Genomic DNA, 25,062 nt, shown 5'->3' on the forward strand with positions numbered 1-25,062 from the left:
ACAGGATAAAGGCTCCAAAATCTATTAAGCTAAATAACAAAAAATTCCCCTGCCAGGAAAGCAAACCTTTTTGTACTCCTTGTGGAGGATTAAGAAGTTGGTGTCTCTTCTATCAGTTGTGGCCCAGACAATAAAGGACCACTGCATACTATTGGGTTCTAGCAACCAGCTCTGCCACAGTGTTACAAGGAGAAGGGACTTCTTCCAGAAGTCTGGTCTTTTTGATGAAGTCAGATTGCAAGGTAATTTTAACCTTTTTCTTCTGCAGTTAATATAAATGTGTAGTTGAAAAGGCAAGCCTTGATACATTGGGGTCTTGTTTAGTAATGATGCCTCGAAGAGACTTTAGGCATGAGTTGTACTTGTTTTGTTAATTGGGTTGTTGCATTCAGCTACTTTTAGTTGCTTTGACAATACCCTCTACCTTGACAATGGAGCCTCTACCTTCTGTGGGCAAGGTTACAATCATGGTGCCTCAGTTTCACTGCAACAGTTGATCTGTTAAAACCGTCACATTTGCTGACCATTCAATAAAGGTCATTCTGTTTGTGACAGAACAAGCCAGCCAGAAAAGAATTGCATGGCCTCTGGCCAAAAGGGAAAAAAAAAGGCACCATAGCAATATTTTGTCTTTTAAGATGTGTCCCTTTTTTTTCCTTGGGATTCTTTCCAAAGAAATGAAGTGTATTAACCATGTGACTATTGGGAGAAAGAACATTTGTGATAGCCTTTCAGCAGTACATCATTGAGGTCAGTATGTGTATGTCAGGTATAGGTGGTGCAGTTGTATTTGCTCTTCAGTGTAGAGGGATGCAGCCTGTATAGCCAGCAAAGTAAAGATGGCTTCTACCACATTCCACCTGAGGTTGGAGCAACTGCTTCAATGCAGTCTGAGTGCTGCCACATCAGAGGCTTCATCTCCCGCCTTTCTTTGTTCCGTTAATGGTATTCTGGAATTCAGAGAGAGAAGCCCCGGTTTTTGTCTTCAGAGGCCAAGACGAAAATTTAAGTTAGTCTTTGAAAGACAGCTGCTGGTGCAGAAGCTCACTGGGAGTTACAAGGCAATCCCATGGCACCACAGTGTTAAAGGTGTGTGTGGAAAAGGTGTGTGTGTGAAGAGCATGCTCAATATTGTTCTAAGAAACTATGTGAAGGATGCAGGAAATGAAGCTTCAGTAGGGAGTGAAAACTTTCTCACATTGCCAGTAATGAATGTTTATTTCAGAGAAAAATCAAGTAAGAAAACACAAATGTCTGGTAGTGAGGAAGGTCTTTCCTGTGCCATATGAGATACTCAGCTCCATTCAAAATCCCTAGAGAAATCAATGTGACATCTGTCTAGTGTATTAGAATTTCCCATGTTGCTTGAATCTCATGTCTGTTTGCCATGAACTGATCTCTGTGACTCCCAAGAGATTATAATTTGGATTCAAATTTACCCTTTCTTCTTTGGCCATAGGTGCACAGTGTAGACCTTTGAAAACAGGGACAAAACTTGTGCTGCATTAAAAGAGGAATCAGTGAAGTGATGGGACATGCTCCAAACAGTGAGCAAGAAAATCTGGCATTGAGAGCTAAACCTCACCAAAAGCTATTAAGTGTGGCAGTACAGTTAGATTGTGATTCTTGATCTCTTGATGTTCTGTAGTATATTGCATGGTCATAATAACACAGTATTTAAAGAATACATTTTATAAATGCACTTGGTTTTGGTTTTGTTTTTCTTTTTTTTTTTTCCACCAGAAACAGCAATAATAGAGCTTACTGCTCTAAAAAGAAAGATGTTAGTGTGTTATTTCACTGCAGGGGGAGGGTTAGTTTTTATTGAGTATAATCAGAGGAGACCAGCTCCCTGGAGTAAGCACAGGCATTATATTTTGAGCCTAGAACATCTGTACATTAATAGTAAGATTAGATGGAAATTTTTTATTGAAGTCAATTCCAGTTCCTCACAGGCATGACCGGCCTGGTTTTCCCTTGCTTTCCATACCTGCACAGTGATATTACACTGGCAGAAAGTGTTAAAATAAAGAAATCTTCCTTAGGTTACTTGTGGGGACAAAAATTAAGACTAAACAAGTGCCACCCTACTGAAGGAGGGCAGTAGTGGAGTGAGACCCTCGTATTTTGAAGTATTGATTTCCGCAGAACACTTGAAACCTTTCAGCTCTATATACCAGGGACCTCCCTTGTTTTATGAAATCTTTCTCTGCCTGAACGACTACAGTAACGGCAAGCTGAGTGATGAGAACTACCAGTGCTTGTGCTCCTAGCTCTGTGTACCATCCACTCTATAGTTTCTCCTTCAGATTGGCTAATACTGGACTTTATGCTGAACTTTTATCATTGTAGTTTGCTAACCATGCAATCAGATTTGGGAGGCTTTGGAGTCATGGAAGAGTAGCCATGCATCAGTATAATATCAAAACAAATGGGATAGAAGAGTTCCTTTGTTTCATTAAATATTAGATTGAATATTCAAATAGCATATAAACATTTTAAATAATAGTATTTAAAATGGCAGCATAATTGGGTACAAGCCTCAACATAATTTGACTACTGAGGCTGACTGATCTCAGGGATGTGTTTGTTACAGCTTCCTAATTTTACAAAACAACTCTGAGAAAACATTAATGATTTAGTTTGAAACTATGAAAACAAGGAGTTTGCAGTTTACATGCAACCCCTTCCTTTTGTAACAGGTACTCTACCACTTTGCAGCCTTGGAGGGGAATTTTGTATCTCCCTTTTCTTCTTCAAGTGAATACTTGATAGTCAGTCTCAGATATGTGTACATCCCATTTAGTCAGGCAGTCCTTATCTGTGCACTTGTTGAACATGTTGCAATGAAATAACTAATTAGCAGTGTATTCTGTAGAGAATTCTGTGCCACTTTTTAAGCAGGCCACAAAGTACATATTCTGAGAATCACCTATTTTCATAAGTGATTTCCAAAGGCACAGAGGACAGGTCTTTCAGCAGTATTTTGGGTTTCAACATACACATGGTCACATTGGGAAAAGCAGCTCAATGGGATCTGTGCCTGGCTGCCATTTAAGTCAGTGGAGTGCAGGTACCCCACCTGCTGAGGTTCTTCAGCATCTGCATCTTAATTGCCTTTGAAAGTCTATTCCTATCCTCCTACCCCGTCACTTTTGAAAATGAAAGAAGCATACCTCTGAAAATTTTATCTATGAAAAGATTTTACCTATTTTACTGTGAAGTGAGCCCATTTCTGAGAGGATCATACACAAAAGTGTTAGTCATTTTAAATGCTCCAGTTACTACCACATCTAGATCATTTAACAGAATCATTATCATGTGCACATGCAAGAACAAGATTTTGTTGTTGTTGTTAATGTTTATTGATAATATAAAGCTAAGAAACATAATTTTGTGTTCCATGATTTTGCTGTGTGTTCATGGACATGTATGGGTGTATAGTCCAGCAGCAGTTAATGAAGATCCAGTGGCCATTAGTTCTTGAAGGCTGCATAACCTTATATTGATACCGTTCTGTGTTCATGGTAATCCAGAAGTACATGCTTTCGTTATGCTAATCTGGGACAAATTTTGAGGGTATATGCCTGTCTATCAGCAGGTCCTTTATGTGCAGGACCAGTTTTTGCCCAAGGTGTTCAAATATGGTAACGTTGAGCTTCTGCTGAAATTGCCTTTGAAGTCATATAGGTTACTCCTTCACTCTGGTTTCTCATGCTTGTATTTCTAAACCATCAATTACTAAAGCAGTAAATTAGACAAACTCTGCTGATGCTTAGGAAATGATACTTTTTTCAGGTGGGTTTTTGGTTGGTTGGTTGGTTTGGTTTTTTTGAACAAAATTGCTCTGTGTCTTCCTGTGCAAAAAATGAATCGGTTTGCATCATGGGGAGAGGGAGGGGGGACAAGATCCATGGGAAAAATATCCTGGAAGAGGGACTTTTGTAGTCACAAACCCACTTGGATGCTGTAGAAAAGTCTGGATTTGAAGCCCAACCTTTGCTGGTATATGGAGCCAACTCCAGGAAAGCTCTCCTGCCCTTCCCCAACTGAGCACAATGAAACTTGGAGGTGAAGCCAGAGCTAAGCTTCTGAATCACATTCCTGTCTCTACTTAGTACATATTTATGCTGAAATGTCTGCACAGTACTATATAATCCAGACTAGTTTTTCATTTGAGCTGCCTTCCTGAGCTAAATCAGGAATAGCATATTCAGTAACTGACCACAGATGCTTAAATCTGGTTGGTTTTGTTTGTTTTTTTTTTTTCCCATCTAATGGTACTAGCTCCAACCCCTGTATATAGAAGTTGTGAAATAGAAAGCAGCAGCCAAAAAATATCCTGTCTGTTAACAGAGAAGGGATAGCTAATGCTAAAACTTGTAATGTTTTTTGATACAATGGAAGAGACCTCTAATATTCAAATAGGATTATAAGGTTGAATAATAAAAGCAAGACGTTGTTTCCACTTTAGTCTCCTTCTTCAATAGCAGGTAAAGACCCAGGTTGCTCAAAGCTGCTTTCAACCTGGCATTGAACACTGCCAGGGATGGGACAGCCACAGCTTCTCTGGGCAACCTGTGCCAGAGCTTCAACACCCTCACCGTAAATATTTTCTTCCTAATATTTAATCTAAATCTACCCTCATTCCCCCTTGTCCAACCCAGGTATAGGACCATACACTTGACCTTGTTGACATTCATGAGGCTTCCATGGGCCCATCTCTCCAATGGCATCCTTCCCCTCCAGTTTATTGACCGCACCACCGTATATACACTGTGGTATAGGTATATAGGTAATAGTGCTATATAAAAGCTCCTTGTTACTAGCCATTGGCAGAAGAAAAAGGCAGAAATAGCCAACTGAGTGACTAAAAGGAAACACACATGCAGACTCTTGAGTATAGATCCATAAATTATCATTTATATTATCATAAAAACTCATTTAAATTTCAAAATATTTTTTAAAGGGTACTCACCCTTTGATTGCTATATTTTTTTTAGTATTCTGAATAAATAAAAGGAAATTAACTTATAGGTTGAAACATGAGACACATTCCAGCTGCAAGGGCAATTAAAATGCTGGATACCAAAGGGTGAGATGTTGATGAAGAGAGACTTTGAAAGGCTGATAGCATCTGTTAATGAAAATTCTCAGAGGCAAAAGATTTGTTTGGTCAGGTAGTTTGAGAAACAAAAAGTGTAGATAAAGGTTAAGGAGAGGAATAAATCTTTTTCTAACATGATTGACTGAAGGTCAGATAGAAAGAATAATTTTACTATGTTTGAGGGCATTCAACCAGCATATTCCTTTTTACAAGACATTTATCTGAGGTGAATTCAGGGTCTTTTTGTGATGAATATGTATATCAATTCATGCTCCGATTACCATAATCTCCTGTGATTGTTTCTTCAAAGGAATAATATTTAACATTTTTTTAGACTCAGCAGTTCCAGACATGTTTTCATGAGAAGGCAGTCAGCAATACTCTCGCATGCTCAGGCTAAAACCCCTATACATATCATGGCAAAGAATTAACTTGTGTTATCAATAATTTTAAGGTTGCAGCGCACATTAAAATTACATTTTTAGCTCTTGAGATGAATGCAGTGATATGTGAGGCCAAGTTTTAGCTATTTTCAAAATCCTGTGCTGTTGATAAGAGTCTAGATTTCCTTTTCCCAGAGCATTTCCTGCCTACAACAGAATAATCCACTAATACTGTCTTTTGGCTAAAAAAAAAAAAAAAAAAAAAAAGGAAAAAAGAAAAAGAAAAAAGCTATTTAAGCTTAAAAAAGATTTCATTTTTATTGCCTTTCTGAGATGATAATTCCACACAATACTTTCCTTTTTAATTCTATTTGTAATCGTATTGTGCAAATTTACCTGGAATAATAAATAATGCTCTCCATCAGTATCCCAGTTCACTGGCAGCTAGGTAACTATCCAGCTTAGTCTGGCAAATAAGATAGGAAGAAAATGTATTCTGAGATACCATACTGATGTTTTTACTATATCATTTCAGCGGCTAGCTGTTTGTCGGCAGTATAGAAATCTTTAAAAGTATATGCTCAACTATGTGACTGTTTGAAATAAAAATAAATCTAGATAGGAATCAGGAGAACCTGAATTTGAAAATTGGCTGTATTACTCATTCTCTGTCCAGGATAGGCCAGATAATTTTTTTATTCTATGGCAAATTTATTATTTGCCTATTTCATATGGGAATGTTGATAATAAATCTGTTAATTTTCTGTGCTTTGAGCGTTTAGAGTTGTTAACATGATTAATGTCGTTGAAAGGATTTTCTGAAAGCTGAATCACACTAAAACATCTTGTGTGATGTGCCCTGCTTTGTATTAAGTGTAGATGGCTCTGGGGGAGCTACAGACACAGGTAGGATGTACTTCTGAAACAATTAAGCTAGGCTCCAATGTGTCATTAAGGCAGAGGTACACCAGGAGTTTTGCGGGCATGTGGAAGAGAGGAAGAAAATCCGTATCAGTGCCACCAGGAAGGTAAGCATTAATGTTATATACAGGACCAGACCTTTTGTTTCTGAAATGATGCCTGTGTTCATTACACCACCTCACTCAGACCAGCCACAGTCAAGCCTCAAGAAAGGTGGTTCAACAGCGTGGCTCATCCCTGAGAAGCAGCGCACTGCTCCATTATTTATCAGGTGGCTTTTTATTTCCTGTTTTTCTCCAAGTCATCTGATAAGCCAAATATATCTCCTCAAAGTCAGTATTGTCACCAAAAGATGAGTTAAATTTTCCATGTCCTGTAGGATCTGCACGTGCTCTGATTTTGGTTATTATAAGCTTTCCCTTCTAGAACTGGCTTCACATGGAATGTTCTACAGTTGTTTTGCAGACAAGTTAGGTTTTCTTTTTCAGCCTGATAATTGCTAACTTTGTGATACCTAATTAGAATCTTTTTGCTGAGATAAATATGTAAACACAATTAGATATGTATTTTTAACACGCAGTAATTAGCCTCATCAGTTGAGTGCTAGTCAACACATTGGGATTTTTGTTCTTTTAGTTTTTCAATTGCAGGTAAAGATTGTGAGTAGTACGTGCATCATGACACCTTGCAGAACTTCATTCTTTTATGTATTTTCTTCCATTGATTTCCACACATATTGCAAACGCAGAAATGACATGGCATCTTTAAATTATGAAGAGAAAGTGTGAGTCTTTCAAATACGCCTGAATTTAGGACAGCCTAAGTCCAAAGGATCTTACTTAGAACTCACTATGGTCAGTTTCATGGCATGTAACATTAGGAGGATTATGGCTGGCTCTAATTTCTTCAGTAACCAGTGAACAGGAGTAGTTAATTAGGAAACCTACCTCTAATGGTCTGAAGGAAGTGGTTGGTAATACCTGTGTATCTTGGTTTGTTCTTTTTTACCAAAAGAAATTACTCTTCAGATGATATCATTCAGGTGCTCTTCAGCAGTAGGCTGGACTCTTGCAAGAAGGAGGGCTTGGTATGGACTCCTTCTAGCTTGCTCCGTACAAGAGGCAGAATGTGAGGCTGCAAAATAGTGTGGTCATGGGATAGAAGTGCTCAGAAGTGAATAGAATGGAAAAAGGCTGCTATAAAAGGCTGCATCTAGCAAGGCTATGGTATCGTACTACAGTTACGGTGTTACTTTCCCAATACCAAGAGGATGCAGAGCTGTACTCAGCAAATGGTTTATTTTAATTTTGCTGATGTTAATTGGAGCATGTCCTTGCTGGAGAATTTAGGGCACTCAGGGTGTTGGGCAGGAATATCATTGGAATTGAACTCCTTGGATTTGCATCCCACTGTATGTGCAACCACATATGCTTACTGCATAGTTTTAGATTTTCAGCTGTGCTGGGCAGACTGGACATAATGTAGAGCTTCACAGATGAAATCTCTCTATACTTAAGCAGTTTAACTTTATTTTTTTAAAATTCAGATCTCCTAAAGGCTGGAAGTTGGTTATTTTTAATATTAATGTAGTTTTATAGTTTTGTCATTTGCATGTAACAAAGGTTTCCCCTTGGGAGGGCTCTCCACTACTCCTAGGCCCATATCTCCCAGATCTCAGCATTCCCTGGTGACAGAATGCCCTACTACCAGACTACTACCTCTGTCAGCTTTCTGATAGCATCAGTATCAAGAGTTCTTAATAAGTACACAGAGGATACCCTACAGCCTATGCCCACTGCACAACAAAGTGCTCTTCACCTTCTGTCACTTCTCAGAATACATTATTCCTTTCTCTGATTTTCTGTGCTAATTCTTCTGCCTTCTCTTCACAATTGTTTACATGTTTTATTTTCCTCAAGCAGAACATACTCTGGTTTTAAAGTGTTCTCATCTCATCTGTTTTGTTACCCGTCTGCATCCAGAAGCTATAATCAGACAATTGTTATTCCCTTGGAAATTATTTAAATAAATATTTGCATAGCAAAGCTGAAACTAGAACACAGCTCTTTTGATAAACTTTGGATCATATTGTTGTATTGAGGTGTACCTATCTGTCCTACACTTGCCCACATCATTGTGAAAGTCATATGAGTAAGTCCCTTTACGGAAGTGACAGCATTGCTTACAGCATCTTTATGTCTGCCCTTGATTATTGTACTCTTTGATCTCTTACTACGTTACTCATTTTACACTAGCACAGCTTCATTCAGAAACACTGGAGTTGCACTGACCTAAAACTTGAGTAAAATGAGGGGTGAGTTAGATGCAAGGTTGTTATGAAAGACCAGATCAAGGTGAAATGCATACAGAAAGAGCCATGTAAAAAAAGAGAAAAAAAGTCTTTTACTTGTATTAATCAGATCTGAATTCGTGTGTATTTAGCTGTGTCCCATCCTGAGCAAATGTGGACTACACAGTTCCTGTGAATCTTCCCTCAGAGCTAGGCAAGCTCACATTTACTCAACAAAGCTGCCATACCTATTTGTGTAGGTTTCTCTGTTTATGGAGACAGGTTGCAATAATGTAATATATGTGCAGGGGAAACTAGAGCTTTACTGAATAGAGAAAGCAGAAAAAAACCTAACATTAGAGTGTGTTTACTACATGGCATAGAAGGTTGTCCATTACCAGAACAGTGGAGTGTAACACTTTACGTGCTGGTTACCACATAGATGTGATCAGGTCAGGAACAGATAGAAAACAGTTATTTCATTTTAATTTACTAATTTGAATTTACAGGTGTTAGACTCATAGAGCACTCCAGTGCACTAGGCATCTGCTGCATCTCTTACTGGTGACTTATGTAGTAGCTTGTTCCTTGCTTCTTCCCTTACTATAAAATTGTTAAGCAGACGTAAGTGATGTAAAGCATACTTGCCTGACAGGTTTGGATTTTGAGTGATGGGGAGTGTTTTGGGTTGGCTAGTTGTTTTTTACTCATGCTGACATGTTGATCTGTTTGCTAGGCTCAGTGCCAAACACACAGAATATCCAAGAATTTCTCAACTTGAGACCTCTGGTACTCTTGAAATGTAAGCTGGCATTGTAGAATTTGTATTTGTCTTGGGAAAACACTTGCTGTGATGGCCTCCTTTTGGTGAGTTCATTGTACCCTTGTCAAACACAGCTCCTCACTTAAATCCCAGAAGTTCATTTATAGGCCAGAAGCTTAGTTCTTCATGTCATGTCCCAGAAGCATAGCTCAAAACACAAGTATTCAGATTAGAGCTGATGTTCATTCAGCTTGCACAAGCATGCTGCGTTCCAAGAAAATATACCCCTCAATGATCTTTGGCACTCAGCAAGGCAAAAGAAAAAGGGAATTCAAGGAAATGTTATTTCTTTTCTAATAGGAGGCTGCAGTTCAAAATCTTATCAGGAACATTCAGGGAAAGAGAGATTTACATAGGCGGTAATTTTTTGTCAGTAAGTACTTTGGTGGTGTGAGTTCTAAGGGCTCAGATGTTCCAGTATGGTCATTTATTCATGACACATTAATGATTGCTTTACTTAAACAAGAGTAAGTTCAATGATATAGTACATAGAATTTCATACAGCTGAGAACACTGCTCGGACATATTTTGCTTACATGGGTGTGGGAAAGGTTCCATGAGCTTTCATAGATGCAAAAGACTGCAATATCCTCTTCACCTGTGTTAGTAGGGTCAGTTGAGAGATGCTTGTATCAAAGGGATGATCTGAAAGACTGAGGTACAGGCTTTGCTTCCCTGGCAGAAGTATGAAGATAACTGTGAATTCATGTCTTTGTCTAGCTGCAGCGAGGGCTGCCTAGAATGTAATTCTCTCTGGGTTGTTTAAACTACAGAGATAGCATGGCAACACATTACATTTTCCCTGCTTTGAGGGAAATTTTCACTGAGTATTTGCCTTCTTTGCAAGCTTCAGTCAGTAGATCTCAAAATACTTGCTTCAGCTCACTGAGAGGTGACCTGGGCACTTGTTTTGTTCTAGTTTTATTACTATATCTGCCTCCAGCCCAGTCATTTTGCAGACTGTTCAGAATGAGGGTTAGGTCTTTTAAATCATCAATATCTCAAGAATAAGCCAGACAATGACACGTTTGAATGTAAAGGCTGGGATTGTCTCTGCTTTTAGTCTGTGCAGATCAGATTGTCTTGTGAGATTGCATTCAGAGATCACAGGAGCAACCCCTCCCCAATAGTTGGCTAAAAGGGACCATATCGTAATATGGGTCTGTGGCATGACCTGACAAGTATGGACATCACCATCATGTGACCAGACATATCTGTAAATCAGTTACGCCAACATGTTAATAACAGTGCAGTGAAGGGATGCGATGCCATCAGATGAGCTAGCCTCAAAAGCAGTGCTCCCAGGAAAATGCATGCCTTCTATCCTGCTGCTTTTTCACATCCAAAGTATGACTAAAACAAAAGAGGTAAAAAGATCAAATTGGGGTCTGAATGAATTTTTCCTGTGGTCTGTATTTGCATTACTGACAATAGAATGAACAACCTTTGAATTTTAGTAGTGGTGTTATGAACCTGGTTTTGGACAATCACACTGCTGTCATCTTCTGGGAGGATGTCAGTTTTTCTTGCCATATCTAATATTTTTTGGCTTTATCGAGTAGTATAACCTGGCAGCAGTATTAATGAAAGCATTTCATTAATAGGCTGAGAAAATTGGGGCTTAGGCTGAGAAAGTTGGAGCTGTTCAGCCTGGAGAAGAGAAGGCTGCGTGGAGACCTCAGAGCAGCCTTCCAGTATCTGAAGGGGGCCTATAGGGATGCTGGGGAGGGACTCTTCATTAGGGACTGTAGCGATAGCACAAGGGGTAATGGGTTAAAACTTAAACAGGGGAAGTTTAGATTGGATATAAGGAGGAAATTCTTTCCTGTCATGGTGGTGAGGCACTGGAATGGGTTGCCCAGGGAGGTTGTGAATGCTCCATCCCTGGCAGTGTTCAAGGCCAGGTTGGACGAGGCCTTGGGTGGCATGGATTAGTGTGAGGTGTCCCTGCCCATGACAGGGGGGTTGGAACTAGATGATCTTAAGGTCCTTTCCAACCCTAACTATTCTGATCCTATGATTTTTCACAGACCTGTGGTGAATTACCAGTCTTTTAGTCTTTAGGACTGATACAGACCATAGAAAGACTACAAGGTAGAGATAGTTTCCATGGCTGGCTGGTTTCCTTTAGGGTGAATGGGATGAGAGGCACCCAGGAGAATTCCGCACCTCTGGGCTGCTCTGGGGCAAGCATCTCCTGTAGAGCTTTTGCAGGGAGTGTTTACTGTGGGATAGGGAATGGAAAAGCTCCATGTGAAGGTCTGGTCATTGACATGCATCGAATAGAGAAAATAATGCCCTCATTCCGTACTTAGGCAGTGCCCCCAAACTATCACAGCTTGCATTGTTATGCTAAGGAGAAAGAAAAATGCACATTTGAAGATAAAATGGTCCTTTTATTTAAACAATCACACTACTTATATAACAGCTCTCTTAATGGCAGAGTACATCTGGAGCCTGGAACATGTTGTTTACAGAAATACCACATAATGGGTAGAGATGTAAAAGGTGGTAAATGGGCTGAAGGCAATAGGCATGGAGAGGGATCGGAGGTTGGGAACAAGGAACACGTGTTTGCAAAAATGAGAGGATGCTGCTTTCCTGTGAGCAGGAGGATTGAACCATGCTTTTGTAAAGCAGGGGGAGTGGGCTTTGTAAATGTTGTCAGAGGGCTGGCCTAACAAGTAGGAAGGGCAAATGCTACCTCTCAAAGTGAGGATGGGAGGGAGCGAGCCCAAGAGAGGTGAGCTGGCATGGCACAGTGACCATAGAGAGGATTCCAAGACCTGGCAAAGGTAGAGGGGACTGTGACTATAAAGACTTGGTGTGACAAGGAGAAACATGAGGTAGAGAAGACAGAGATGCTGAAGCTCTGGAACTTCTTCACAGTAAGATAACTGTAATTGTATTTTCATGTCTAGGAGAAAGGCTGCTGAGTAACTTTGCCCTTCTCTTTCTTGAAATGGCAACTGCTAATGCACACACATGCAAAAACATACACGCTCACACCCACACGAACATGCAATTGCACAGAATCAGGAAAATTGCCCAGCTTTCTTCTGAGATATTCAAGGTTTGACAAAGTGAGCTCTGACTCAAACAGTTAACTGAAGCTGGGTGCATGGCAGTCAACTGATGGCATCTGCTCTCCAGCATGTGTCTTTTCACTCTTTCCCCAAGGCAATTCAGAGGTTTTGTATGTGATATTAGCATAAAGTAGAGCTAAAAATTTTTTTTTGAAGTGTCATTTTTTAAATTATGTTGCACCATTTTGTTCAATTTGAAGTGAAAAAAATAGACTCATGGACTGTTTTCTGTTGTTTACAGCAAGCTCAAGGTTCATGCTTAGACAATATATGAATGATGAAACAAAGTGGTAAATATTCATTACTTGGTGAAATCATATTTTTTTAAAAGCACATCTTTGTACACAAAGCATTTCTAAGTCCCCATTAGTGGTGTTTATGTTCCCACATCAGAATTCCTTGTTTGCAGTGAAACAAGTATCTTAGGCTTAGATCTTCCTCCTACATGTAATGGGATCACAGTGCTGTCACAGGCATCACAGCCATTTTTGTAAAATATGATGTTAAGGAAGACTGAGTTCATATGTAAATGCCTCTCTTTCAATAGTCTCAGGGGAAAGAAGATGCCAGAAAGAATTCCCAACCAGCGTATGTATTAATCGTCACCACCTTTCATGGGATAGTAAAGTGCATTCATACAAAGACAAGCGTTAAGAATCAAGGCGGCTGCATGGGTAAAGTGAGAGCATTTGAGTAAGACTTAAGGAAGTCACATGGTAAATTGTAATAATCTAATTGCAGTCTAGAAAATCACATTCGTTCCTTGTTTGTGTCTGTAATGAGGTAATGATGCAGCTCCTCTGGCTTCAGAAAGCCACTACGGATTTACAGCAGGCTACAGAAGATCACACTGCGGCACAGTCCTCAGTTACCTACAATGATATCCAAGTTCAGAGTAGCTATAGGTATAATTTGAAGCAGTGAACATGCTGTTCCTCTGTAGCACAAACTCATTTCAGTTTCAGAAGCATAGAGTCTAGTTGTCAAAAAGCACAATTGATTGTTGATCCTGTATGTTTATGTGTTTGTGCACTTTTAAAATCTGGCTATGGATAAGAAATCCACAGTATGACTAAATGATTGGATTGAAAGTTTTACAAATAAATTATCTGGACAGAAGCACAGTGCACATTGACGCTTCTGACGAAAGAAACTCCTCTGGAGACCACTGTGTGTGCTTGAAGTAGATGACCTCTGTCTTTGATTGACATCAATCCAGACATGAAACAATTAGAACTATGAAAAAATTTTAATTTCCTGAATCAAAATAGGTAATTCACCAAATTCCCAGCTAATAAAGGGATGCACATCAATGTCTGATGACTCCTACATAGCATGACTTGAAGATCACCATTCTCACTTCCACCACCTTTCACTTAGGGACTTGGGTTCTGTCTGCATGGCTGTTCACAAGAAATGAAAAGCTGTTTGCTTTATGATTTCCCACTGTGCAGTCTTTGGTTATTCTGTGCAGCTTCTCTCCTCTGTTGAGGCTGCTAAATGAGTTGGTATTACTTTAACAAAAGCATTCAAAGCGTGCTTAATGCTGCTAGACCCCATATTTAAAAACATTTTTTGAAATCAAGGTGAGTATCAGTAAAATATTCTGTGGTCTGTGGCTCAATAGCCAGTGCAGTGACTTAATTGACATTCTTGAGCAGTGCTTGGATCTCTGCCAGTTAATGACCCATTGCTGCAGTCTGCACAGGCAAATTACCCCTTCTGTCCAGCCCTTCAAGCTGATGGTTTTTTGGCCAAATAGTGGCTGCAGGCTCCTATTCTCAGCTGGCACAATCCCCAGCATGACTATAAACATCCCTAAGAGGATCATAATATGATATATTGGACAGATTCTGATACGCCTCGCAGCAATATACCGCCAAGCAATTCTGCTGAAGTCAGTGACTTTGACAGTGGCGTAGCTGAAAGAAGAAACTGGTCCCTCCACTGTTGCTTTCTGAAGTAGTGAAGCATTTGCAGGCTGTTAGCTAGTCTGTGTCCCTTTGGATGATGCAAGTTTTTGTGAACCCTTTGTCGAGCATTCAAACTTGGTTTTGTTCTGTTTTTAAACAGTTGCACTGTCTCTTCCTCCTGCAGGGTTTTCCATTCTTCAGGCCATTATGGAAGCAGCAGTACAAAACAACTGGCAAGTGACAGCCAGATCTGTAGGAAGCATAAAAGATGTTCAAGAGTTCAGAAGAATTATAGAGGAGATGGACAGACGGCAAGAAAAAAGATACTTAATTGACTGTGAAGTAGACAGAATCAACACCATTTTGGAACAGGTATATGCCTTTTAGAAATTGTGATCTCTCTGTGACAGATACCATTAATGTTTCCAGAACTATTTCTAAAGATTAATTAAATATCCATTGATATGTGAGTCCCAACAACTGGTCGGTTACCTAATGAAATTAAAATGCCTCGGTGATGCTCATGGTTGATGGCAGCACTTACATGTAGCCTACCAGGAAATGCCTCTGTGATATTTCTTCCTAAATGTTAATAATGAATTATTTTTAAGTAGGTTAAGAACCTAAAGCCTCATCTGCCAGAATAACGTTACTGACATCAGGGCTACTTGTCAGAATTGCAAGACAGGTGCAGTTTGTTAAGTGGAACATGAAACAAGAAATAAAAAGCCAGTGAAGTAGTTTTGAATCATCTTAGAGAATTCCCAAATGGAAATATTTGTAATGAAAAAATCAGGTGCTAGTCTAAATGACTCATTAGCACTTTTTGGTACATAAAGCCCTTCCCTCTGCACAGCCGGTGCTGTTGATAGGCTTAAATTGTGGATGATAGAGTCTAAATACTTTTACTGGGGAAGATGTCAGTTTGGGTGACTGTTCTGCTATTGTGTGACCTTCAAAATGTTTGCTTTGCCCCAGGGGAATGTCCGCAATCTTTGGTATGACTGAAGTTTCTACAGGGAAAGTCAGTAATGGTGGACCCCATGTTGACAGCTGAACAATTAACTGGTTTTCAGCTTTTCCTTCTATTTCCTCTGCTTACCTTGTTATCTTCTCATAAAGTAGGTAAAAAACCCCTCACAAATATGTGTGGTACTTAAATCCATCCATCCAGTTTGCTCCAGGGAATGGCGAGTTGTCTTCTCTCTAGCCAACTGTGTTTGCTGATAGCGTACCATTGAGGGGCAAGATAACTCTGGATTTGCATATTTCAAATCTAGCGTTTTATTGCAGTTTAGAAAGTCAAATGAGTGCTTTGTGTGGAGTCTAGAAAATCTGCTCAGCTAGGAGGCGGTAACATCTGAGTATCTTAACAGCGTGCTGCCTGCACGACTGCAGGTGTCTTTGAAGAGCTTTTCCACAGTGAGCAAAGGGAAGCCAAGACACTCTACCTGTTATGGCAGAGTACTGACAGAGAGACTCTGTCCCACAGAGGGTTGGCATAGGCTGCCTCAGCCCAGCTGCCCTTCCTTTCTTTTCTCTTTTTTGGCTTCCTCAGGAGAATATCTTCAAATATTCAGCCCTCCCATCACCTTGTGGGAATGATGCCTACATCCAGAGAGGGGGTTTTATTGTAGGGATGAGTGGCCCCTGCCATTTTGTTTTCTCAGAGACAACAGCAGCATTTGCCAGTGACTCTGTATTGCAGAAGCTTGAATAGGACTTATTCAAGAACAAAAGTCATAGCAGAAATAAACAGACTGTAAACCACTAAACAGTCTACCCACGTGCTGAGTTTGCTATCAGACTTTTGGGCTCTTGGCCAGGCTGTTCAGCAAGCTTGTCAGTTCTTTACTCCAAAAACTGCTTATTGTGGCTTTGTGTTAGTGCTTGGATTAAATACGAGTGACCTCTTCTCCTGTGTCAGGCTGGCCAGTATGTGCAGGTCTCTTCCTTTGATGCGTTTTTCAACCAGTTCAAGTCAGGGTGTACCTCTCTTCCAAAAGTGTAGGCTTATCTAAAGACAGTTACACATCTGAGGATTTTTTTCAGAGCCTCCAGATCCTGCTGGAATATTCTGTACCTTCCTTCAGCGACATACAGATATGCAAGTCAGTGACCTTGAGTATTCCATATGCCTTTAGCATCTGGCACATCTGTATGTCCCTATGTTTCCAGGATCTGAAACTTGTCATATGAAGTATTTTTCTTCTCAGGGCTGGCTGATACCCAGGAAGGGTTCCCTCCCAGCTGTCTCCCCCAGTATGTAGGTGTAAGGAAGGGGAGAGAGGACACCTCAGCTCCTACTCTGTGTGGGTTGCCTGTTTTGTGCCAGGTTTCAGTCGGCAGCACATCTGGTTTCATTTCGCTTCCAGAGAATCTTGTGATGAGCCCTACATTGTGTCCTAGAGGTGGATACCCTGCCCAAATTACCTCTGGCCCTGTCTCTTCAGCTGCAGAGTATGGGGAAGCAGAGAGATTAATATCCATTCTGTAAGTTACCATCTGTTTATTCATTTGCCCTATAGTTCTATAACCACTGAGCATGTGGATCCTTATCCCTCCTTGCGCAACAAAACTATGGCCGATTTAATCATCTAGTGGCCTTTCAAGCATACAGATAGCAACACTTATGTCATGCAAAATTCATAAGTTCCCCACACTTCTTTTCCCTTGATGCTAAAATATTCCAGTATTTCTTCACAGATAGATATAAAATTTTGTTCTTATAAACAGAACATTTTCTACTGAGAGCTAACAGTAGGCTTTAGCTTGTTCAACCATGTATTTAGAGACATGTCCTTGATTTAAGAAATATGTTTTTCTTATTCCCAAGATAACAAGTTGTATTTCAGACTAGAGTGGCTTTATGTCCATTTAGAAGAAAATCTCCTGAGAGAAAATAAGGAGGAAGAAACTCCATTCAGGATCAAAATGGTGAAACTTAACAAAAGACCTGTTTTTCCCCAGTCTGTATGTTTTTGTCAAAAGGACAGTATCTCCAAACATAGTCATAAAGGTTAGGCTCCAAGGCAATATCTGTTTTGAGCGGAGGCATCTCACAAAGCAGAAGCAGCATTACAGTCAAGAATGCAGTCCCTAAAGTTTTACAGTGAGTCAAATTGTCAGAGACTTCAGGTAAAGCATCCATAGGATTAAGAAGGGTAATCTGATTGTTCAAACTCTGTCCAGTGTGAGCACTGACCCTTGAGTCTGAAATGTTGAGATTAGGAAGATGGTCTGCAGGTTTTCAGTGCAGCTGCAGCTACATCCCTCTGCAGAACTGTTCAGATCTCAGGGGAGTGAGCTCACAGCTCAACAACTTTCACATTTGGAGTGCCATAAGTATAAATGCAAAACTGCAGTATTTGGCTGACTAGTAGTCATTAAAAGCAACAAGAAGGAAAAATGTAAGTGAAAAAATCAATACTGCTTTCCTGTAAGCTTCCTGGCTTATGTGTTCCATTATGAACAGTCTGGAGTGGGTTTGCCTGTGTTCTTTGTCGCAATTAAAAATATAGCAGCTGCCTATAAACGCAGTGGGACACTTGAAGGAGGAGCAGAGCTTATGTGTAGCTTCAGCTTCTGCTTTGCTTATGAACTCCAGTGATGCCATGTCCTCTGAAGGTACTGCCCTGCATGGGCACAGCCTCCAGGGCAGTGTGCCCTTACTGTGTTTTCCAGGGCTCAGGGACACTGCCGTATCACACGCTTATTTTATCCTGTGTGTGGAGCTGTGCAGAGTCGAAGCTCTAAAAGAGTATTGGGTATATAAATGTTGCGTAATGTCACTCAGAAACTGGTACAGTTCATTTGTACATTTCCAGTGAACTAGAAACTTAAAATTTAGGACACTTCTTCATTAGGTGCCCATGAGTATTATTGAAACCAGGATCTAAAGCAGAATGAAAGGTCACTTGTTCCCTTCACATCCAGAGCATTTCAGCAGTTCTACAGTGTATGTAGTAGGCTGCTGCCAAGCGACTCTGGTTTCCTGTGCTAGAGGTGTATGAATCTGAAGTCACCGTTAGAGGTTTTATTTTTCTGTGATAGTAGTAATTACTCATTTTATGTTCTGTGGTAATTCCTGAGCTATAATGCACACACCAATGCACACACATGCATCTGCTTTTAGTATTTTTCGAGTTTTTACCACATTTGTAGTACGCTTTTTATACAGTTACAGGCGTATTTATATGGCAACCTCTGCATTGCCATTAAATGCAAAAAGAGCCAAAATCTTTTCTCTAAACTGTTGCAAGTATAAAGTCGACCATTATCCTGGAGACAATATTTAAATTGATGCCCCTGTGCTCACAGAGAGATTGTATTTGCCTTGAACTTCAGTTACTGGGTAGCTGCAAAAACACAATTTGCTGTGGAGTTGGCCCTTCTTTGCATCTTTTCAGTGAGCTGAAGTTTTGTGTGTGTCTTTGCCCTTAGAAAGCCCTGTGAGGGTCCCACTCATTATTTACCCTGTGTCCAAGTCATATGAGCTGCTTCTGCAGCTGGCACTAATTGTCCTTACTGACAGTGTCAGGTCAAAAGTTGAGCCTGAGGGCCACCATTTGTGATAGCCTCTTGCTCCTGCATTTGATGTACTTTGGAAGCAAATATACACACTGATGCTTCTCATGCCGTACCTGGACGGTGGGAGAGGATTTGGTCCTTCATTAGCTGTACTGGTGTTTTTCAAAGACAACATTCAGAAGTCTTTTAAAGGTACAGAGTATTTGAGGGAAAGGGCGAGCTGGCTAGAATTTGCTCAATGTGTGATCTCTTGAGGCTTTTGTCCCACTGTATTTGTCTGTTTCCCCATCCCTATCAGCTCTGGGAATCTTTGTCACCTCTTCTAAGCCTGTGGCTGATTTTAAACTCCCTCACTCACACACATCTCTTCCAGGTTTTAAAAATCAGTGTTGTATAGAAGTTGCTTTGTTACAGTCCTAGCAGTTAATGTGGTTCTTTCTTCTCTATATAAAAGATAAACCCTTTCATCCTAGCAGACATTACCTTAATTTCTGCATCTGTCTCTCAAATAGTTTAATGCTTGAAACTCTGCTTCTAACCAAAGGCTTTCCTTAATTAGTTTCCAAGGCAACCATCTTGGCAACAATTCAGATGAACCAACTGCAGGGAGAGGAAGGAAACACACTATCAAAATGAATAGTAATAGCACAATACCACTGTGCAAACAGGCGTTGTACATCACCAGAGACAGCATGATAGTTCTGCTATCTCATAAGTTCACTTACAAGGGAAGAATTCCTAACTCAGTAAAAGAAAAGCCACACAAGAGTGTATGTCTTTTTTCACAGATGACTAAACCAGGATTAGTGGCTTTGGTGCGGTACGAATCACAGGTCTGGGGAAGGAAGAGAACCACTGATGCTTTTCAGGACCCCTCATAAGCCAAGGTGTTCCCAAGTGCATTTCATAGAGCACTGTTGCACTGCAGTTCAAATAGCAAGATTTTTGGAGAGGGGACCACCCCACTGGGCTTTTCTAGCCCAGATGTTGCAGGGCAGTAGTAAGACATTAGCAGCTGACAGCTACAGCCTTGCAGGGGGAAGTACCTACATATGAGGTCCCTAGATGTGATCCAGAGGTACAGTGCCTTTGTTCTGGCTACAGATGGTTTTGGAGCAGGCCATAATATGGCAAAATACCACCCCAGTCCAAATCACACTCTGTTTGTAATTACACATTTATACATTATGCCAATCTCTTATCCCACCTTCATAGAATTGTAGAATCATAGAAGGATTTAGGTTGTAAGGGACCTTCAAGATCATCTTGTTCCAACCCGCTTGCCTGCATTCCGTTGCAATTCTGCTGGCCTCTGTAGAGCAGATTAAAGGTACCAGGGACAGCTTGGGCTAAATTTATAAAGAATTAGGTCCTGTAAGTTATCAACTAAACCTCAACGCAAACTCTGCCCACAGTATTGAACCAGTAAGATGGAAACCAGCATAACAGTTTTAAAGGAAGTTAATGCTTCCAGGCTTTAAAACAGCCCATGTTACTAAATTAATTTGTGTCACACCATGGATATGTGTGTGTAGGTATAATGGTGTATGTACCACTGGAAGCTCGTTCTTCCAAAACGTGTAGTGAATAAAATTATTGACAGTACACATAGACCCTTAAAAATACCCTGAGTATCTTCTGTCCTGGGAGAACGCATGTAAAGCATCAGAAAAGAAAAATATTGCTGTAACTTTATTACCTCATATGAGTAAAATGGCCTCCCCTGCTGCATAGACTAAGTCTAGTAAAAATAAATTAGCTATTTGTAATCTTTTTCAGTTCATGGTTTATGCACCAAGTTATACAGGGAATATTGCAGAGTGCTGTTTATAGTGAAGCAGAATAAACCTTTCAAACTCCTTCAAAGCATTGAAAAGAGCAAATTGAATGCAATTCTAGGCACAGTAAAATTTCATTTATAATAAAAAAATATATAAGAAAAAGTAACCTCAATTTTTCTAGAGGCGTTTGCACTGATTTTTTTTTTTTCCCCTTAATTTCATAGAGCACTTAAAAAGGAAAGGAAACGCTCAAAAGGGGGAAAAAAAAAAAGAATGGCTCCTATTCAGTATTTTTTGGTCTGCTTGAAGGCAGTGCTCTGCAGTACAAAACCCCTTCCAAAAGATTCTCATGTGAGCATTGGGACTGAATTACTGCGACACTTCTGGGTTATATCCAAATAATAGTTTGAAGTGATCCTGACATGCTGTAATGGTTTATATAAGCAGAATTCTGTTTCCAAGGGCTCTTGTTCAATTCCAGGGAATAATAGTGGGATTTTACTCTGACCTGCTGATGGGAGATATGGAGAAAATGGAAAATGTGTGTATTTTTAAAATGAAAACCCTGTGCCTCAGTTTACCTAATTTCTTTCTCTCCTCCCCTACTGGATATGCATGCTTTTTTATTTTGAGCAGGTAAGACTGAAAGAGTTTAATTTACCCTGTGAGGTATGAAAAGAAGAAATGAGCATGTTTTATGTTTGCCTGTGATTCCTAGAGCATACTCTTAGGAATGTGCAATATACAGTTTCATGGTATTGAAAACCAAAAGGGACAGTTATATGTCATCTCCTGTGTCACAAGGATTAGGCAAATGATGCAAAGGTCACTAAGGAACTGCTTGTTAGTGATGTGGATATAACTTCAAGCTGCATGACAGTGCTGAAGCATAAGTGCTTGCTGTAGAAGGTTTGGAAAACCAAGAATAAATGTAAGATTACTATTATTGACAGTTTTTGTGAAAGTGACTTTAACTGTTGTGAAACTTAGTGAAGGATGCTAATTTGGAAGATGGTATTGATAGTGCTGTTTTTGCTATACCTGATGTCGACTTGTAGGTCTACAATGGGAGGATCCACAGCTGCCAAGAAGCAAGGAGGCAGCATAAGTAAAGAGAGCATATGTGAAGTTGGAAATGAGGATGTTACTGTGATAAGACCATGTTACATGGGATAGGAGCTGGAGGCATTGTAGATTGAAGGAAATTTAACAATGAATGTTGCTAGGGAAAGGCAGTCAACTCTAACAAGGTGCAAGTTTCTGAGCTAAGAAGAATTGACTAAGAAATACTGGTGTCTTTTGAAAAGGTGTTTCTATGTCAGTGAAAACACATGCGATAGTTACCAAGAAGCTTAGCCACCTGAGCAGTTAACATAAATTCCTGTTCTCTTGGGCTCTCTAGAATATCAGAGCAGAGATAGCAATGGTGCCTATTTGCTCTCGGGTTAGCAATACCTCATATCTCTGCTCAAAGGTGGTGAATTGAGGCTTACGTAGCAGAAGGTATATTTCCAGAGGGCCTTGACAAATGAGCAAGAGTGGACCTTGGTGGGATCAAATGCAAAATAGGTGAATACTATAGACTTTATCAGAAGCCATTGCAAGACAGAATACAGCGAAGATCTTTCTCTGTGTACCTTTTCTATCGGCTAATACAAATTTCAGTTTCCCTGTACTCTTTGGAAGATCCATGTGGAGAAACTAAAGTTGCAAAGTCCCAAATTACCAAATCAGTTCTCTTCAAAGAAGTTATTCAAGCTTTAATGACAGCAGTGCATCAAAAAGCTTCAGACCCAAATAATTTTTGAACACCGTACCAACAATTTGTGTCAGATCGGAGAACATAACCCAAATCCCTTGATGTCGTGGTTGCTGGCCTTCTGATAGTATCTGACCTGAAAGTGTTATAGTCAAGAAAGAGGGAGGAAGCCAGAACACTGAACCAGTAGACTTAGAAGATGAAACCAATGAAGAGAGTACTGTAGTGTGGTTTGTCAGTGTTGAATTAAAGCAGTTCTGGTACTCAACACACACAGTTTACTGTGATTCAAAATTTCCTGTACACATTTGGGTTTTTGGTTGTTTCTGTGAGATCTGAAGTCTCTGTATGAAATTTCAGGTGAGTTTTGAACTTAAAAGATTTCACAGGGGCTTGAGAAAGTACTGGAACCTCTTGAAATAGCCTTGGATGTAAAATCGCTCCGTTGTGAGTATTTTTCAAGGGAGGAAGTTCTCAAAGAATATACTAGAGCTGTGTAGACAATTAAAATATAATCTTCTGCCTAAAATGCCCTATGTGTGAAATCACCGCTACATAGTAACACATTTAATGAAATCATTTACTTCCTGTAAATACAACTGCAAAAATTCCTCCATAACACCACTGGATTATTACTTTATTAATCTCACTCAAGAAGCTGAAATATTCACTAGTTAAAAGTATCTACAACACATCTCTTCAAGGAAGCTCTATGGGAACAGGTATTTTTTCTTGCGAGTATCTTGGCAAAATAAGGGGCAAAGTCTTGGCGATTTTGAGTATCCCTTTCATATGCTACAAAGAATTTGCTGTGATTGTAAAACCCCCCATATCTGATTGTGGTTTTTGTGAAATAGCTTCAAGTGATTAAGGGCAGCATAAGATTTGATTGATTTTCACATGAAGGTCTTTGTATTGAAGGACATGACTTGTGAAGAGAGGCGCAGTCCTGAGTCATATAACTCTGTTCTCATCTGTCTAAACAAAGAAGAGATTTTGATATAAAGTTCATTTAGTGAACTGTGTTTGGCTTAAAGAGTAAATAATTGTGATTATGAATGTCAGTTAAAAGGGATCATAAAGCTCTTCATCTCAGTGTTCTCTAGGGTCTGATGTTTTGCAGCAGAATATGTCCTTTAACAATAACTGTGCCAACAGATTAGGTAATCTGACAATATTGCTAAGTCACAGCAAGGGAAAACAATTTGGCAAAATAGTTTCAGGGCACAGAAAAACTTTGTCATCGCTCTGAAGGAAATTGGGAGGAAGTGTCATGCCCTCAGAACCTATGTTGCAGCTTGTAATTTTTTTTTAAGTAATTTCTAGAGTAACCTTTCATGCACACATTAAATGTGTATTCCGCTTCGCAGTCTTCAATCTGCAAATGTCACATTAGTTATGGGAAAAGAAAGTTTAGCCATATGGAGGGAGAATGAAGTACAATACAGCTTTCAGACGTTGCATTTGATTACCCTCCAAGGACTAACCTGCATAACCATCATCTATCTGGAGATGGCCTAAAAGTAAAATTTCACTATTGATGTGACTGTCATAAAGGAGAGAGGCAAAGGAGAGAAGGGTACAAGAGGGGACAGAGAGGAAAGAACTTTAATAATATACTCCAGAGGCATCTCAGGTCCCTGCTTCCACCATGCGTTCTTTTGTCTCCTTCAAGGAGACTCCTGTTCTCTAAGAGATTATCTCCCATGAGGGATACATTGAGGAAAAGTCAAAAGCTGTCTGAAGAATGTTTTATAATTCTAAACAAATGATCTTGATACTGTGCTGTAGAGGAAAGTAGGATTCTAGTTATGAGGTGTAGTCATAAATATATAAGGTGGCATAGAAGTAGAGTTCTTCGGTACATATAATGCACAAAAATAACAAATGCAGCAATTGAAACTGTATGTATGGATTCCTGACATTCCCTAAAGGACATGAGACCTCTGAAATGGTGGGTGAATTAATCTCATCTATGTACGCAGTTATTTTTACCAACAACGAATAGTACATGTGTGGAATCTTCATTTTAGTATTTAATACATTCTTCATTTAACTCAAATGTAATATACTACTCATCCTTCATATAAATGAAATCATTGTTTACTGCATATTTTACAGCATCACAATCTCTGGTGACCAGATTCCCATCCCATTAGTACTAAGTGAAGAAATAAATCGCCTTCCCTGGGTTTGCACTACAATTACAATCATGAGTGTTTTACCCTTTGAATGAGGGAAGCTGCTTCTGCTGAATGTGGAAATGGCTTTATTTCCATGGAATTAAAGGCAGGAAAAGTGTCACATATTTGGCTGTGGCAGACCACTACTAGCTGTGGAATGTCTTTTGCCACCACAGGATTTCAGTTCTTTTGGAACCACCTATGTTGGTGCTGGTGTTGTTGGTGTGATAGATAGAGATAAAATCATGACACCAAAAAAGCTACATTTTATATATTTCACTGAGGA

The 25,062-nt window shown here is 39.7% G+C and overlaps 1 protein-coding gene across 3 annotated transcripts in view; it reads left to right on the top strand.

The window, feature by feature from the left end:
* Positions 1-25,062, top strand: part of GRIA3 (glutamate ionotropic receptor AMPA type subunit 3) — a 146,310-nt gene that overhangs the window by 50,858 nt on the left and 70,390 nt on the right. For all 3 annotated transcript variants that reach the window (XR_009741971.1, XM_061446086.1, XM_061446085.1), the window contains exon 4: positions 14,708-14,895. Coding sequence is in view for 2 of the 3 variants with exons in the window: in XM_061446086.1 (XP_061302070.1) it covers positions 14,708-14,895 (188 nt within the window). In the remaining variant the exon portion in view is untranslated. The remainder of the gene's footprint in view (positions 1-14,707; positions 14,896-25,062) is intronic.

The sequence above is a fragment of the Pezoporus flaviventris genome, unplaced genomic scaffold (assembly GCF_033815535.1).
Source record: "Pezoporus flaviventris isolate CSIRO_AGI_PZ_B2104156 unplaced genomic scaffold, CSIRO_AGI_Pfla_v1 ptg000005l, whole genome shotgun sequence".
NCBI classification, from domain to species: Eukaryota; Metazoa; Chordata; class Aves; order Psittaciformes; family Psittacidae; genus Pezoporus; species Pezoporus flaviventris.